Source organism: Cornus florida, unplaced genomic scaffold, assembly GCF_030987335.1.
Source record: "Cornus florida cultivar Cherokee Brave unplaced genomic scaffold, ASM3098733v1 CherokeeBrave_3.0.0_Hap2_Chr11, whole genome shotgun sequence".
NCBI classification, from domain to species: Eukaryota; Viridiplantae; Streptophyta; class Magnoliopsida; order Cornales; family Cornaceae; genus Cornus; species Cornus florida.
Window position 1 is genome coordinate 109,155,543 of NW_026775581.1, and position 14,680 is coordinate 109,170,222.

General features: G+C 32.6%; 2 protein-coding genes across 2 annotated transcripts; one reads left to right on the top strand and one right to left on the bottom strand.

The window, feature by feature from the left end:
• Positions 1 to 1,096: 1,096 nt before the first annotated feature.
• LOC132286904 (WRKY transcription factor 72B-like) lies at positions 1,097 to 4,909 on the top strand. Its single transcript, XM_059789330.1, has 6 exons — positions 1,097 to 1,272; positions 1,371 to 1,460; positions 2,330 to 2,407; positions 2,621 to 3,154; positions 3,349 to 3,462; positions 3,727 to 4,909. Exons 1-6 carry the CDS (start codon positions 1,147 to 1,149, stop codon positions 4,615 to 4,617), a joined length of 1,833 nt encoding a protein of 610 aa, XP_059645313.1. The 5' UTR covers positions 1,097 to 1,146; the 3' UTR covers positions 4,618 to 4,909.
• A 1,108-nt stretch (positions 4,910 to 6,017) lies between these two features.
• Positions 6,018 to 10,301, bottom strand: LOC132283998 (uncharacterized). The gene is made up of 6 exons (XM_059786061.1): positions 10,217 to 10,301; positions 9,990 to 10,101; positions 8,148 to 8,505; positions 6,969 to 7,446; positions 6,829 to 6,884; positions 6,018 to 6,334 (listed from the first exon to the last, which is right to left on the bottom strand). Exons 1-6 carry the CDS (start codon positions 10,251 to 10,253, stop codon positions 6,305 to 6,307), a joined length of 1,071 nt encoding a protein of 356 aa, XP_059642044.1. The 5' UTR covers positions 10,254 to 10,301; the 3' UTR covers positions 6,018 to 6,304.
• Between the last annotated feature and the right edge of the window lie 4,379 nt (positions 10,302 to 14,680).

Genomic DNA, 14,680 nt, shown 5'->3' on the forward strand with positions numbered 1-14,680 from the left:
AGTTGGTAGGGGCGAAACCAAGATTACAAAGTGGATTGGGTTAAGAGAAAGAGTAATATTACATATCGACCGGACTAAAATGAATAGTAGTATTGCATATGGATTAGACTGTGAACTAATGTACAGTAGTACTATTTTTTTATTTTTCTTATTTATTTTTTTGGACCCGGACTATAGGCCAAGTTAGCCCTTCAATAGCTTCGTAGCGGAAGCTAACACTTAAACATGAGGATCCAACCGAAGAAAAAATAAAAAAAATTACTCACAAAATAAAATATTTACATGATTCGGCCAAACTTAATCTACGTCCACGAGATTATGTACGTAGAGTTATTATAGAAGAGAATTTTTAACAATGTATACAAAGAAACTCATAGGCCATAATAGTTCTTCTATATGTGTTTCACAAAACTCTCTCTTGTGAGGTACCTCCAATATAATATTCGGTACGTACACGTTCAATGCATATTCAAGATCGAAGTGAGTAGGCCAAGTGTGAGATCACAGAATACTGTAATCAATGGTACATGTTCAATGCATGTTTGTTGGCACATCAATCTTATACGTAACAGTTAGTAGACAAACCCAAGTCAATAGCATGGAAAGACGAAATAGGCACTAGTTAAACCCCACAGCCGTTGACCTCAATCCCAAGTTAGCGCCGTCAAATAAGCTCCGGTGGTAGGAATTGGTACGATGTTGGCACAAATTTGACCAGTCAACGGTGGCCATATACATGACTTTTGCATGTAATAAAAAAAAAATACAGACATACATTTATATATATATATAGGAAAACTTCAACCATTTAACTCAAGTAGTATGAGCCTACACGGCAGAGACTGGCCATTGCGGCTCAAAGTGCTCTCTCTCTCTCTCTCACACACACACACATATGCTATATCTATCTAGTTAATTAAAAGGACCTAAACTTTGAATTTGAATTCCTCAAGCTTTATTAGTTTTGTATACACTTTGACATTTGTGTACTAGTTGTGTTTGATGAGTGAAGGCAATGCGAATATTGGTGAAATACTACATTAAACGAGTCAAATACATCAGGCTCTACTTATATATAACAAGAGAAATATATGCAACTCAAAATATGGTTAAGAAAATAATATATCTAGAGAGAGAGAGAGAGAGATGGAGGATAAATTATTGAGAAAAGGTAGTCATAAAGGTGGACTCAAGGAGGATCAAAGAGTTGAATCTATTATTAATGGAGATGAAGAAGGCAGTAGTACTTGCAAACAAGATTTTGTTCATAAGGTGAGTCTTCTTCCCTTCTTTATGAATTCTTCTCTCTCTTTGTTTCTTATATATATATATATATCAAATTATCCATAGCCTAATTTATCATGCTTCAGATTGGAAATGGAAGAAAAGACCTAGAAGATGATTCTTTGAAGCCATCTTCACCAGAACATAACAAGGATTTAAGCTGTGCCAAGCTGCAGGTAAAGAATCTAATTTTCTATAGGCTTCTTGTACGTTGATGGTATTTTTCATTTTATTTTTAGTAGGGTAAGTCGATATTTAATTAAGTTCTAATATTGCTTAATTTATTGAATACATATTTTCCTAGCTGTCTCCTATTAGAATTACAGATTGGATTGATAGAAGTACTGTCATGAGTATATATGTATAATTTAGGTCTATAAATCTTCAATTTTGTCAAGAATTTTTAAATTTTTTTTTTCTTTTATGTCTTTTACCTAAAATCTTTGGAAACAATTTTCAGCTATAACTTGATATCTAGTTGATGAGGAATCACCCATATATAACACACCCACAAATTGTTCTAACTATATCACAAAAAACCATAATGGTTTGAAACAGCATAGTATTTGTGAATAATGGGATTAACAGCATCCATTGCCGTGATTTAATGGTTCGAAAAAGTCATATATATTAATTAGCCGGCACATATAGCTCCAAACAGTTTTATAGCTGCTTATAAACTTTGATTAATACGAGTAGTAATTTGACCATAACCATGTGTCGAGAAGCGCCTCTTAATTTGTGACTTTTAGACCTAGCTAGCGAGCTAGAATATCCTCTACAAACCGGCAATTCATTTTGGTTGGTCCTCAATTAGACCAAATGACAAGTAAAAAGATTAAATCTGATTTTTTCTTATTTCTTTTTTCTTTTTTTCTTTTTCTTGAAGACTTAAGAGTGGTCACTCGTATATCTACGCCCCTATGTCTACTTTCTCCTCTTTTTTTTTTTCTCAAGTACCAATTAAATTTGAATTCTATCTTCAAAATATATATATACAGTACTTCCTTCAAGTGGAGGGTTTTAAAATGTAATGCTCAAACAGGTAGCTGTCATAAGTAAGATGGAAAGATCATCCACAGGACCCAACTCAAAAGCATCTTCATCAACCCGAATGGATCAGGTTAGAAATGCTTCCAATCCATTAATTTTGTTTTTAATTAAGCATGCTTGACATGCATCAATTATAGCTACTTAGTAATTTCTCCTAGCAACATTAATTAGGACTACGATTGAGATTCAATGTACTCCAAAGTCTTGTTTCAACACTCCATTAACACTATATATATATATAATAACATCGATCTCTCCATGACATTGGTGATGATTGCTGTAGGATGATCAGCTTGAATCAGTGAAAGCCAAAATGGGTGAGGCAAGAGAAGAAAACCAAAAACTAAGGATGTATTTAGATAGAATTATGAAGGATTATGAGGCCCTTCAGATGCAGTTCTATGAGATTGGTAAGAAAGAAGCAGAAAAGTCCACCAACACAAGTAATACTGATCACCAAATAACCAATGAGCCAGAGCTTGTTTCCTTGAGTCTTGGAAGAACTACTTCAAGTAATCCAAAAAAGGATGAAAAGAACAAATTTCCTAGCAAAGGTAAAGAGGAATATGATGAACAACATAACAAAAGCTTGGATATCGGATTGGACTACAAATTTGAAGTGCCAAAAACAAGACCAACTGAACATTCGCTTAATACGAGCCCTGAGAATAGCTTAGAAGTGAAAGAAGAATTAGCTGCGGATAGTTGGCCACGTAAAGTTCTGAAGACAAAGAGGAGTGGAGATGATGAAGTTTCACAACAAAACCCTGTGAAGAAAACTAGGGTGTCTGTTAGAGTGAGATGCGACACCCCAACGGTTAGTATTAATCATTCAAACTACAACAATGGAGTACTGTTACATGATATATAAAATTTATTTCTTGAAGAAGGACAATCTAATTGGCTTAATTAATATTAGCTAGGTTCTAGTGAAATGTCATGTATCTATTTTAATTTGGCAATTAAGATTGAATTAACAAAATTGTTCTTAATTTTTTGATCAATATACAGATGAACGATGGGTGTCAATGGAGAAAGTATGGACAGAAGATCGCAAAAGGAAACCCATGCCCCCGTGCATATTATCGTTGCAGTATTGCACCCACATGTCCAGTCAGAAAGAAGGTGAAAAAATTAATGCGTTAAACATTTCCCAATCTAAATTAATTTTATGAGTAGTTAGTCCCAAATAGCAGGGCTACTCGTATGCACGAGTCTTGTCATTGTGGGGTATGAGGAGTGACATATATATATGTAGTCTTGCTCCGAATTGTTTTCAGTTTTGAACTCGTCCTCCAAATCACAATGGTACTTTAGATTTATCTATCTAAACAATAATCTTTTAGCTGGTCTCTTAAATTCAAATGTTTTTTTCTGAATTTGAATTAGGTGCAAAGATGTGTCGAGGACATGTCAATCTTGATCAGCACCTATGAAGGATCACACAACCACCCACTTCCTATTGCAGCCACCGCTATGGCCTCCACCACATCAGCAGCTGTTTCCATGGTAATGTCAGGCTCATCCAGCTCTGGATCACTTGCAGGCCTCCATGGATTGAACTTTTCTCTCACTCATAATTCAAGATCAAACCAATTTTACCTACCAAACTCTTCAATCACACCTTCAACTTCACACCCAACAATTACTCTTGATCTCACTTCAACCTCATCCACTTCCCTATCCCATTTCAATAAAACCCCTTCCAGTTTCCCTCTAAGATCATATGCTTCCACAAATCTCAACTTCACTTCTTTGGAATCCAACCCTTTACCGGTCTCTTGGAGCAACGCGGTCCTCAACCATGGAAGTACTCAACCTTTCAATAACTACAAGAACCAATTCGGTTCCCTAAACTTTGGAAGTCAGGCTCAAGAAAACATTTATCAACCTCACATGCATGAGAGTAGTAGTATTTCAACTCCTCCTCAACATGGACAGTCCCTAGGACCGGAAACCGTGGCAGCTGCAACCAAGGCAATCACATCAGACCCTAGTTTTCAATCTGCTTTAGTAGCTGCTCTAACATCAATCATTGGTGGTGGTGGCGTTGGCGTTGGCGGCGGTGACTATAAATTTTGCCAGAATTTTAAAGAGGGTGAGTCATTTCCAGTTGTTAACTCTACCAATTCAAGCTACTTGAGCAGATCACCTTCAATGGAGAATTCTCAGTCACGAAGCTTGATGTTTCAGCAACCTTCATTACCATCTTCTTCCTCTAAAAGCAAATCTACCTCTCCTGCTGATGATAGAGACCATATGGATCGTATGGTTGATTAATTTTGCATTCTTATGTATAAAAAGTTATATTAATTTTTCTAAGGTGGTACGTATGTCATATCGATCATATGATGAAGAAATTTGAGCATGGATTTTCAACCTTTTTTTGGCTATATATCACGTTTCAATGGAGAATTTTGTGCACGTAGATGGTGATTGGTGACTACAGCAAGTAGAGTTGAATAACCACATCTTTCTTTTCTTTTTCTTCTTGAAAGACAAGTTGTTGATAGTTGACATATTCAGCATATGGAGGAGATTAGACTGAAAAGATTTTTATTTTGTGTGTTTGTGTGTGTAACCGTGTATATATGGTGTTTCAATTCTTATCTATTTGTAACCACGTTAAGATTCCATTTTTGTATATATATATATATATATATATATGGGGTGTTCGATTCTTATCCATTTGTACCCACGTCTATGATAAAGATGTTTCCTCAGTTAATATGGCAAAACGACAACACAATCTTGCAATAGTTTATAATAGCTATAGAGATGAAGTTTACATGCACATGAAATTCAAGTACGTCATCGTTATGAAATAAATAATTAAATTCTTCCAATATACTGGTAAGCTCAATACAACTCAAAAGGCCCCAAGACAATTTACAGCGTAAAATTTCTCAAGTTATAGCATTGCTTTGGCCCATTATTTTTCAATTTTAGCCAGATTTTTTTTTTTTTCCTCATTTGCCTCCGACTGTTTTGAAAAATTTACAAAAATACTCTTTCACAATGAGTAACTTCCTTCCTCCATTTTATGTATCATGATATTATTAAATTACTTTTTATACTATAAAAGGTTAATTATTAAAAAAAAAATGGGATCAAACTGATAATCATGACACGTCTACTTTTTTTTTGTTTTTTCTCTTTGAATGATGCGGTGTCGGAAGGGATTACCGCTAAAAGTTTAGAAGTAAAAGGTATAAATATGTTCAAGAAATTCTAGAGTCAAAAGGTAATGTGTACAGAAAGAGATAAGTGATATATTTACAAATATAAGAATTGGAAAATATTAAATTTTTATGGGTCTCCACTCAAGAAATTGTAGAATATTAAATTATAAATAAAAAAATAAAAAAATGGAGTAATGTTACATATGATTGGGCCTTTTTACATTTATTTGATGTGCTTTTTCAAGAAAATAGGATCACAGTCCATTGAATATGGACAGCCATCAAATATTTAGATGACCAATTCTGCTGTCTACAGAACAGAAGAAGATCAATATTCAATCAATAATCATCCTACTCTTTCCTATAGTAATATTACGTGGCCAATGCTCAAGCCTAGGGTTATTACTAAGTCAAGCCAATTAGTCCAATAATTGAATTTAATAATTCATTAATTATATAATATGCATACTGTAATATAATCCTTGACAACAACTGGTGTACTACTTTCAAACCTGCAAAATTATTAAAACAGCCAACAACATAAACCAAGTTTAATAATCCAACGCAATTCAAAATCACTCAGTAATTGTATAATGGACACATACTTCCAACTTTACCCACCAAAAAGAAAAAGGGCAAATTAAAAAAATTGTAAATTTCTTACTTCCCACACACACTGAAACACGTCCACTTAATCCTTTCTATACAAAAGAAAACCGCTGAGACAAAAGCCAACAAGAATTCTGCATGCACAGTGCATAGGATGTGTCTAAAGTAAACTTCAGTCACATGATCTCTTCCATCTGGGGAGCATCCTACAACAATTGAGATAGATTAAGGAAATTATCAATAATGACAACAACTAAGTAAAAGAGACATCTGTATAATAATACATCTCAAAATACTAAGAAATGAACTTTTTTCGAGTTCACTGAATGTGCATTAGCCCCGATGGGCGATGGTACGATCTCTCCTCAAGTTCATTTTTGAGAGTTCGAGCCGTGTTAGAGACAAAATTGTGGGTGTTTTGCTTGGACCTTCATCTTTCAGCAATGTTATAAAAGCATTTTTGGAGTAAGAATTGAGACTGTTGAGTGCACAAATATTTGGTCACTTATCAGACATGTAAAGCAGTCAGCTAAGTTATCAACAAGCCTTCCAACCTTTTACTAACTGCAACGTTTTCTTTTGTGGTAATAAACTAGAGAAATTAAAATTTTCTTCACATTAATTAACACAAAATTCAGGGAACTGACTGACAAAAATTTTATTTTATCTTCTTTTTTTCTTTTTTCAAAATCAAATTTACCATGTTTTCTTTGCTTTCCTTGTGCGTTTCCTCCACGGGAAAAGGGTTGGCTTGACCTGTAAAAATGTATAAGCTGATTAACACCCTGCCAAATTGTAATACCAAATTAGAAAATGAATTATGAACCAATTGGTCATTACCTTCTCCACTAGCAGATTTCTTTCCCTGCTTCTTTATCTTATCATTGTCTTTATTAGATTGCCACTCGATTGGTTTCAAGGATTTTTTTGGTACACTACTCCCTGAAGTTTCAGAAACAGATCTTAAGGTTGCAGACTTCTTTTTAGAGGATCCATTAGTCCTCATTCCAGAATTATTCTTTTGGGGAATTTCCTTCTTGGTTGATTCTATTACTGGGGAAACTTGAACAGCATCAGTGTTTAAGGGCTTAGGCTCCAGTTTCCTAATTTCTGTAATAGAAGAAGAGCTGTGTACATCATCATCAGATGTTCTAGTTTCCTCTTGAAGCACTTGGGAACAAGTTTCAGAGACCTGCAACTGCTCGAAGTTCTCTAAAATGTTGTAGCTTTCAAATAATTCTTTTGCAGGTTCTCCAAGTTCGACAAAGTTATATCGCTGTGCATAAGATTTCAGCTCATCCCTCATTCTCTGAATAGGCTGATTTCAACATTGTAGAACATAATTAAAATAACAAACAAAAACAGAAAACACAAAAAGTGCTCAATATTAACCATCTGACTAAATTAACAATATTTGAAAATTCACAGATAGACACCTTTCCCAAACCAAGTACAGCAAAAGTAAAAAATAATAATGATACACATGCAGACAAACTACAAAATGGAATAACATTCTAGTATCTGTATAACAAAGAGATGTAAATTTATTTTTATCACAAATTAAATAAAAAGATCAATATCTAAATTGAGAGTTGAAACTTGAAACTGCATTTAGTGCCTCTAGCAAAATGCCTCATGTGGCATAATGCAGGTCTGACCCAATGATTAACCCGATGAGACCAATATCTAGACTCAAAGTGAACAATGAAGAGAATGCTCACTATAATGGCTCTAAACTTTTTATTTATTTAACCACATCTGAAGCACTTAAAGGGCATAATTACCCAGTCTGAAAAAATCAGTACATTTGAGCACATTGCTTTCTACCAATCAAAACAATATTTTAAACATTTTCAAATTTGAAATGGTGTGCAAACTACTTAATTATGAAACTGTATAAAATAATGAGTTGAATAGGCCCACAAGTGAATATCTGATTCCAAATAAAAATTCAGTAAGGTTCGTTTAGCCCCATGTTTATTATATGAATCTAAAGCAGGGATATGTCATCTGGCATACCTCACATCCAGCCTCTAAAGCAAGTTTGAAGAAACCAAGGGAAATTGAGTGTTTAGCAGCAGTTTCAGAGAGCTTAATCTGTGAAAGCCAGTAAGATGCTGAGGAAATAACATTAAATTTCTTCGTGTTTAAAGATTTAGAAGCATCAGAAACTGGCGTGTCACTCTTCCCTCGACTATTAACAGACCTCTTTGCTCTGGTTTCAGAAATGGGAGTAACACTGCCAACTGTTCTTGAAGCAGAGCCAACATTTGATTTACAAGGAATAGTAAGCCTTCTAGGAGGCTTGGCAGATTTGTCCTCACTAGAGTGATCAAGAACAGCCGTGCTCTTACTTACACTAGATGCAGGCCTTCCCCTGAAGAAAAAAAAGGGGTATCCCAGAAAGATATCAGTATTTTGGCATGCAAGAAACCATAGGGTTGCACCTATAATCTATGAAAAGTTAGACAGGAACTAAAAGTATGCAACTCTAGTATGCTGAAAAAGATATATATCTTTGACTTTGCAAGAGACCTTATAAGGAATTTTCAAAATAATGGAGTTCATATGCAACTTTCCTGACCCCCCATACACCCCATTTACAACCCTACAAAGTTCAACATAATTTAATCTGACCATGCAAGAGCTGAAAAACTTTCTGCCTCAGGAACAAACTTCAACTTGATAACCTATTTTAAAATTAGACTTAATGTGATACTGTGATCACTTTACATGCACATACCATAAAGCATGATTAGCAGAAGACATTCTAGATACCAAATATCTAGTTTCAACTTTCAACCATACTATGTACAGAGCAAATAAGATGAAAGGTAACATATTATGTGGAGTGAGCAGAAGCTGTATGGAATGATGAATCTTGCAACGATTAATATGTCTGACCAATCAAAATAAAAAAAAAGATAACATTATTATAATGGAATGACCAACTAGAACCCAGGTCCATTCTAATCTTCCCAAACAAATGACATGTATTTTTATTACATTTTTTTGGGCAAAAATGATATATAAATTTATTCTACAAAATATTAACTGAAAGTATTTGTTGATAATCTAAAAGAAATCATTTTTGTACTCTTAGTTTTTGCTTCTTTTCACTAAATGCAATAACTAAAATCGTATTAAATAAGTAATGTTAAAATAAATTTATTCTAATTTACTGAAAAAAAACACACACATTAGATGGTAACACTGTCAGTTGAAGAATCAATGGATTCTGCTAAATTATAATGGCTATAAATTGGTAAGGAAAATAATATTTTTTGCTGTTCCTTTTGTTGGTTTCCTACGGGTTTCTTATAGTCAATTACTGGACACAGCTTCTATATTTTTTCTTTCGAAGTGAAAGATATACTTTTGAAATGTCAACCGGACCATGATCTGGCCCAGTACCTATCTGAAATCAAATGAATTTTTCGCATATAGCAGCCCATTCCAGAAACAATGTTATGCAATTTCAAGCACTTCATCAATAAAGTCCACAGTAGAAAAAAATCAGCAAACATAGATAATGTCTTGCAACGGGCAAGTGCATGTTCCAATCTCACATCACATTACTTTTAAAAAGTCTCACCGCCTGATTTTCTTTTACCCTACGAAAACTTCATTCACTGCAACCCTAACATTAAAATCAGAAACGCCACATACTACACGGACCATGATGTTCAAGGATTCAATTTCAATGAAATGTATCAGAGATCTAAAAACAAAAACCAAAAAACTACCAATTTCACCTCTATGAATTAATAGTGCAACAAAATGATGGAAATTGACTTCAATTCTATTTCTAACCCCCAAAAAAAACATTAATTGCAAACTGAAAAGAACAGATTGATACACCTCTTTGGGGCAGAAGAGTGTGAGAATTCGGCAACTGGTGGTTTCTCCTCCTTGGATTTGGTTGCTGAACGCAGAGGATACCGAAGTTTCGAGGATGACGTCGCCGTTTTCTCTGCAACATGAACCAGATACAAATGAAAAGGCGACAAATATATCAATCAAACGTGTGTGCAACTGTGCATATATATACATATTACATAGAGAGATAGATTGGAGCATAGATGTACCAGAGTTAGAAGATTGATCTTTTACATTGTCCTCCATTGTGTTTGCTTCAGAAAGAGAGAGTTGAGAGAAAATTGAAGAACTGTATTTAAAGAGTCAAAAGCGTTAAGTCACTATAGGAGTTTTAGGGCTACATTGTAACAATTGGAATTTGGGCGGGATATTTAGGAAATTTTAACATATACTCGCGGGGACTATGTTTTCATTGCACGCGCCCAATAATTATCTCCTTCTGCCAAATATTATTCTATAAATAGATTCCATTTTTTGTTTCTCTTAAAAATAAATTATTCACTTGGGTCCAAAATTTTTGGGGTGCTTTTTATTACATTGATAAAAGTGAATTTTCAATCTTTATTAAAAGACAAAATAGAATTTTATAATTAGTATACTTGTTTAATCAAATTAATATCAAATGAATAGTTTAGAAAAATTATTATAAAAAATAGTACAAGTATTTTAGGATGGAGTCTGGACAGAGTACTAAAGGATATGTATTATTTTAATTAAAGTTTATTTTGAAAAATATAACTAGAATTTTCTCCAAGTGCAGTGCATTGACATGATTTATAACTGAGGAAAGTATGTATAGAATTTTCTCCAAGTGCAGTGCATTGACATGATTTATAACTGAGGAAAGTATGTATATATCACATGAAAATATTTATTAAAACCTAATAAAATCATAGTATAGTTTGAGGAGTTTCTCATAAGTTTCAACTACAAATTTTATTTTATTTTATTTTATTATTATTAGTAAGAAATTCACACACTTGTTCATCTCCATGGCAACTTTAGGATTTGCTTGACACTAAAAAAATAAAAAAATAAAAAAAAACAAACAAATTTGAAAAAGTCATAAAACATAAAACTGTTTTAAGAAAATTATAAAAGACATTTCTCTTAAACTAGTATTTTTATAACTGAATTTTTAGAAAATAGTTTTTAGAAAACTGAAGCAAGTAGATTTTTTGTATGATTTTTCTAATTTCTGGTTTTCTAGGAATAAAAATATTTTCTTATTCACAAACCAAACAGATTCTTAGGATTTTGCTTGGTTTCACTCATAAAGTAATTCTTAAGAACTTAGAAAACAAAAAATAATTTTTAGAGAATTATAAATAAAATTATTTTTAGATAATTATAAAAAACAATTGTAAGGAAACAAGCATTTTTTAACTGAATTTTTAAAAAACAGACTCAGAAATTATCAACAAAGTAAGTTTTTGTATAATTTTCTGTTTTTCAGTTATTAAAAAATAAAAATTTATTCTCAAAAAATTAAACCAAACAAACCCTTAAATTCTCACATTTTATTTTAAAAAGTAAAAACTATAGTTCTATACTACAGTCCTGGATGGTTTAAACTATAAAATTAACAAACTAAAAATTAGAATCAAGCTTGATTGTGTCACCGACCATATTGAAGAACCTTTTAGTTGATGCTAGTTGGCCAACATGATTCTTTCTAAAGAACCCTTGATAGTTATGAATTGTGTTTGATCTAGACTTTTAAAATTCAAATTCCCAAAAATATGGTTGAAATAATCCTCCAATCGCCCAAGTTTTGAAGTGCGTTTGGGATGTTGGATTTTACTTGGACGATTAGCAATGTGACCCTATGAGCAACCGTTGGCAATAGAACCCCCAACACTACAAAATCTAGCACAAATTAATTATGGTTATGCATGTCTATCCAAATTCTGGTACATGCACCTTCATCAGCCAACAATTAATCCTAGATGGGACCAAATTAAAGGTATCACTTTTTTTTTTTCATTCATTTCTCTCCTTTTTTTTCCTTTCATTTTCTTTTTTCAACCATAATGGAGTAATGGACTATTGATTTATCATCTTTTTCAGAAACTCCTATATATATATATATATTTTTATTTTTTTTTCAAATGAATAATAGGCCCTGTGACTCTGTCAAATATTTTTTGGATAGATAAACACGTGAACACTTTTTCCAAGCCTAATATTCACTATACAAAATAGTTGTAAAAATTAAATCCTTTAGCTTCAATTGATTAGATAGAAAATAATAGTTGAAATTGAAACGAAAATAAAGTAAGGTGAAAAAATATATATATATTATCATATATTTAATTAGAATAAAAAAATTTCAAGAAAGTTTATAAAAAAATATTGTAATGCATTTATTGTAGCAATCATTTATGTATAGTGTGAATGAATTTATTACTCCTGCTGAGCGGAAATCATTTACAGTGATTTGGATATCATAAAAGTTGCTAAAAAAATATATATTTGTACTCATCTAAATTACCATTATTATATAAAGTAGTATAATAATAAAATAAATTAGTGTTTTAACGACCACAAAACATACATAATAAAGATTGTAAGCAGCAACATTTAGGTCTGGTACTCAAATTAGGTTAACAAGACAAGAGTGTGCTAGTGATAGCCTTATAAATAGAAAAAAATAAAAATGGATTTTGAGAATACAAACAATATTATTTTAACGAATTGATTCCATATGAAAGATGCCTTAACACCATGGGGGCATAGGGATGTTGAGATCTCGCTTTTGAATCGCATTCCTTACTTGAATTGTGCGTGTATTGTGGAGTTGATACACGTATTTTAAAAAAAATATTAATAAAGTAAAATAAAATAAAATAAAATAAAAGGTGCCTTAACTTGAGTTGTTGGCTTGTAGTTCATTAAAACCCATTAGGAAAATGATTAAATTGTTATAATTGGGTAAAACAATTGTCATGTGGGCGGGTGTAAATAAGTACTAGGCGAACTATCACACTAGGACTAATTAGAGATTGCATAATCTTACATCGCCTGAATAAAAGAAGTATAAAATGCTTATATCTAATGGTGTTATTGTCAGATGGTATGAGGTTTTTAGGGTAAATACACAAGAATAAAATCGTATGAGTTCGGGCCTAAAATGAACAATATCATAACATGTGATAGAGTCAGTTATTACGAAATGGTATCAATGTCACCCATCATATAGTGGAGTGGGTGTACCTTTTTTTTTTTCATTCTATCCAAATTATATTAAAAAATATATATCTTGCTTAATTTCTAGTTGATTTTATATAACCAAACAGACACTTTAGATCACCACCTAAAAGTGAATTTGGATTATTAGAAAGTGAATGGTAAAGACATATATATGAGGTATAACTAATGAGGGTGTAGAACTGATTGATGAAGTCTAGGTGACTTAAAAAAAAAAAAAAAAGTCTCAATGGGTTAAACGGGCTGTTGACATATTTATTAAGGATAGTTTTGGTGAGTCAATGTGATCTAACAAGACTCACTCTATTTGGAAACAATTCAACTCGCAAAATTTAGCATCTTCCCCCTAATGTAGGGAGGGTGGTTTTTGGTCAAAATTTATCGTTTGGATCCTAAAAATAGCAGCAAGTGGTGGTGGTGATGGTGGTGGTGGCGGTGGTGGAAGGCAGTGGAGGTGAGGATGGTGAAAGCAATGGTAGTAATGAAAGACCGTGGTAATGGTAGAAGGCGGTGATAGTAATGAAAGATAGTGGTAATGGTACATATTTTTTGACTTAACACGAGAGGGTTTTTTAAATTTAATTTTTCATAAAAAAATATTAGGAAATAGAATGGCTAGACTCATTCCAAATAAAGAAACAATTAAGAAAAAAAAAACCATTTTATTCCATTTATGTGTACAAAACTAACCATAAATTATTTCACATTTGTTTTATATCTCTCAATTTTTCATGGCTTGCCTAGTGATGACAAAACTTGAAAAAAAACATGTTTTGTATTGATGACATTTTGTATTGATTAGTGATTGCATAAATACAAAAGAAATTTTGTTATTTTTAAAATTTAACAAGAGTTCTTGTTGAATTTTATTTATTGGTGTAATTACAATAATTAATGCCTAATCGTATTTAAAAAATTTATATTACTTAATCACATGATAATGATATTGTAACGGGTGAGAATTTGTCCATTTATCCAAAAGTTCAAGCTGTTGGATAATGTTACATACTCACCCACTTATACCCATCACTCTCCCATTCGAATCAAATGTGGGACAAATATTCCTTCGTAACAAATCACAAATATTCTTTTGTAACAAATCGAGCCACCTGCCTACCCGAGGTGACTTACTTGAACGCCTTTTGAGTTGGACGCTTGGTGTGGTACTAGATTAAGAATTAAATTTGATTTTGATATTAATTATAACGAATAAACTCTTATTTATTTATCTAAAAATTTAAATGATTAAATAGTGTTATATAATATATATCCATCTTTATACTTAATCACTTTTTTATTTGAATAGACGTGGGGCAACTATCCCCCGTAACACTCCCTTATCGTTGTCACCGCCCGCGATATCTTTGGTTCTTCATCCAACAAATCACCATCTTTCATCCAACGGCTACGACAACACGTTCCACGATCCTGAATTGACAGACGGCGAGTACACAGTCTTCCAA

Excerpts from the sequence above, each read along its gene's own strand:
- LOC132283998 (XM_059786061.1), bottom strand. The coding sequence starts at position 10,253 with ATGGAGGACAATGTAAAAGATCAATCTTCTAACTCTG. Across the intron at positions 10,102-10,216 it reads AGATCAATCTTCTAACTCTG|AGAAAACGGCGACGTCATCC; the intron begins GTACATCTATGC and ends TTCATGTTGCAG. Across the intron at positions 8,506-9,989 it reads CACTCTTCTGCCCCAAAGAG|GGGAAGGCCTGCATCTAGTG; the intron begins GTGTATCAATCT and ends TTTTTTCTTCAG.
- LOC132286904 (XM_059789330.1), top strand. The coding sequence starts at position 1,147 with ATGGAGGATAAATTATTGAGAAAAGGTAGTCATAAAGGTGGACTCAAG. Across the intron at positions 3,155-3,348 it reads TGAGATGCGACACCCCAACG|ATGAACGATGGGTGTCAATG; the intron begins GTTAGTATTAAT and ends ATCAATATACAG. Across the intron at positions 3,463-3,726 it reads CATGTCCAGTCAGAAAGAAG|GTGCAAAGATGTGTCGAGGA; the intron begins GTGAAAAAATTA and ends AATTTGAATTAG.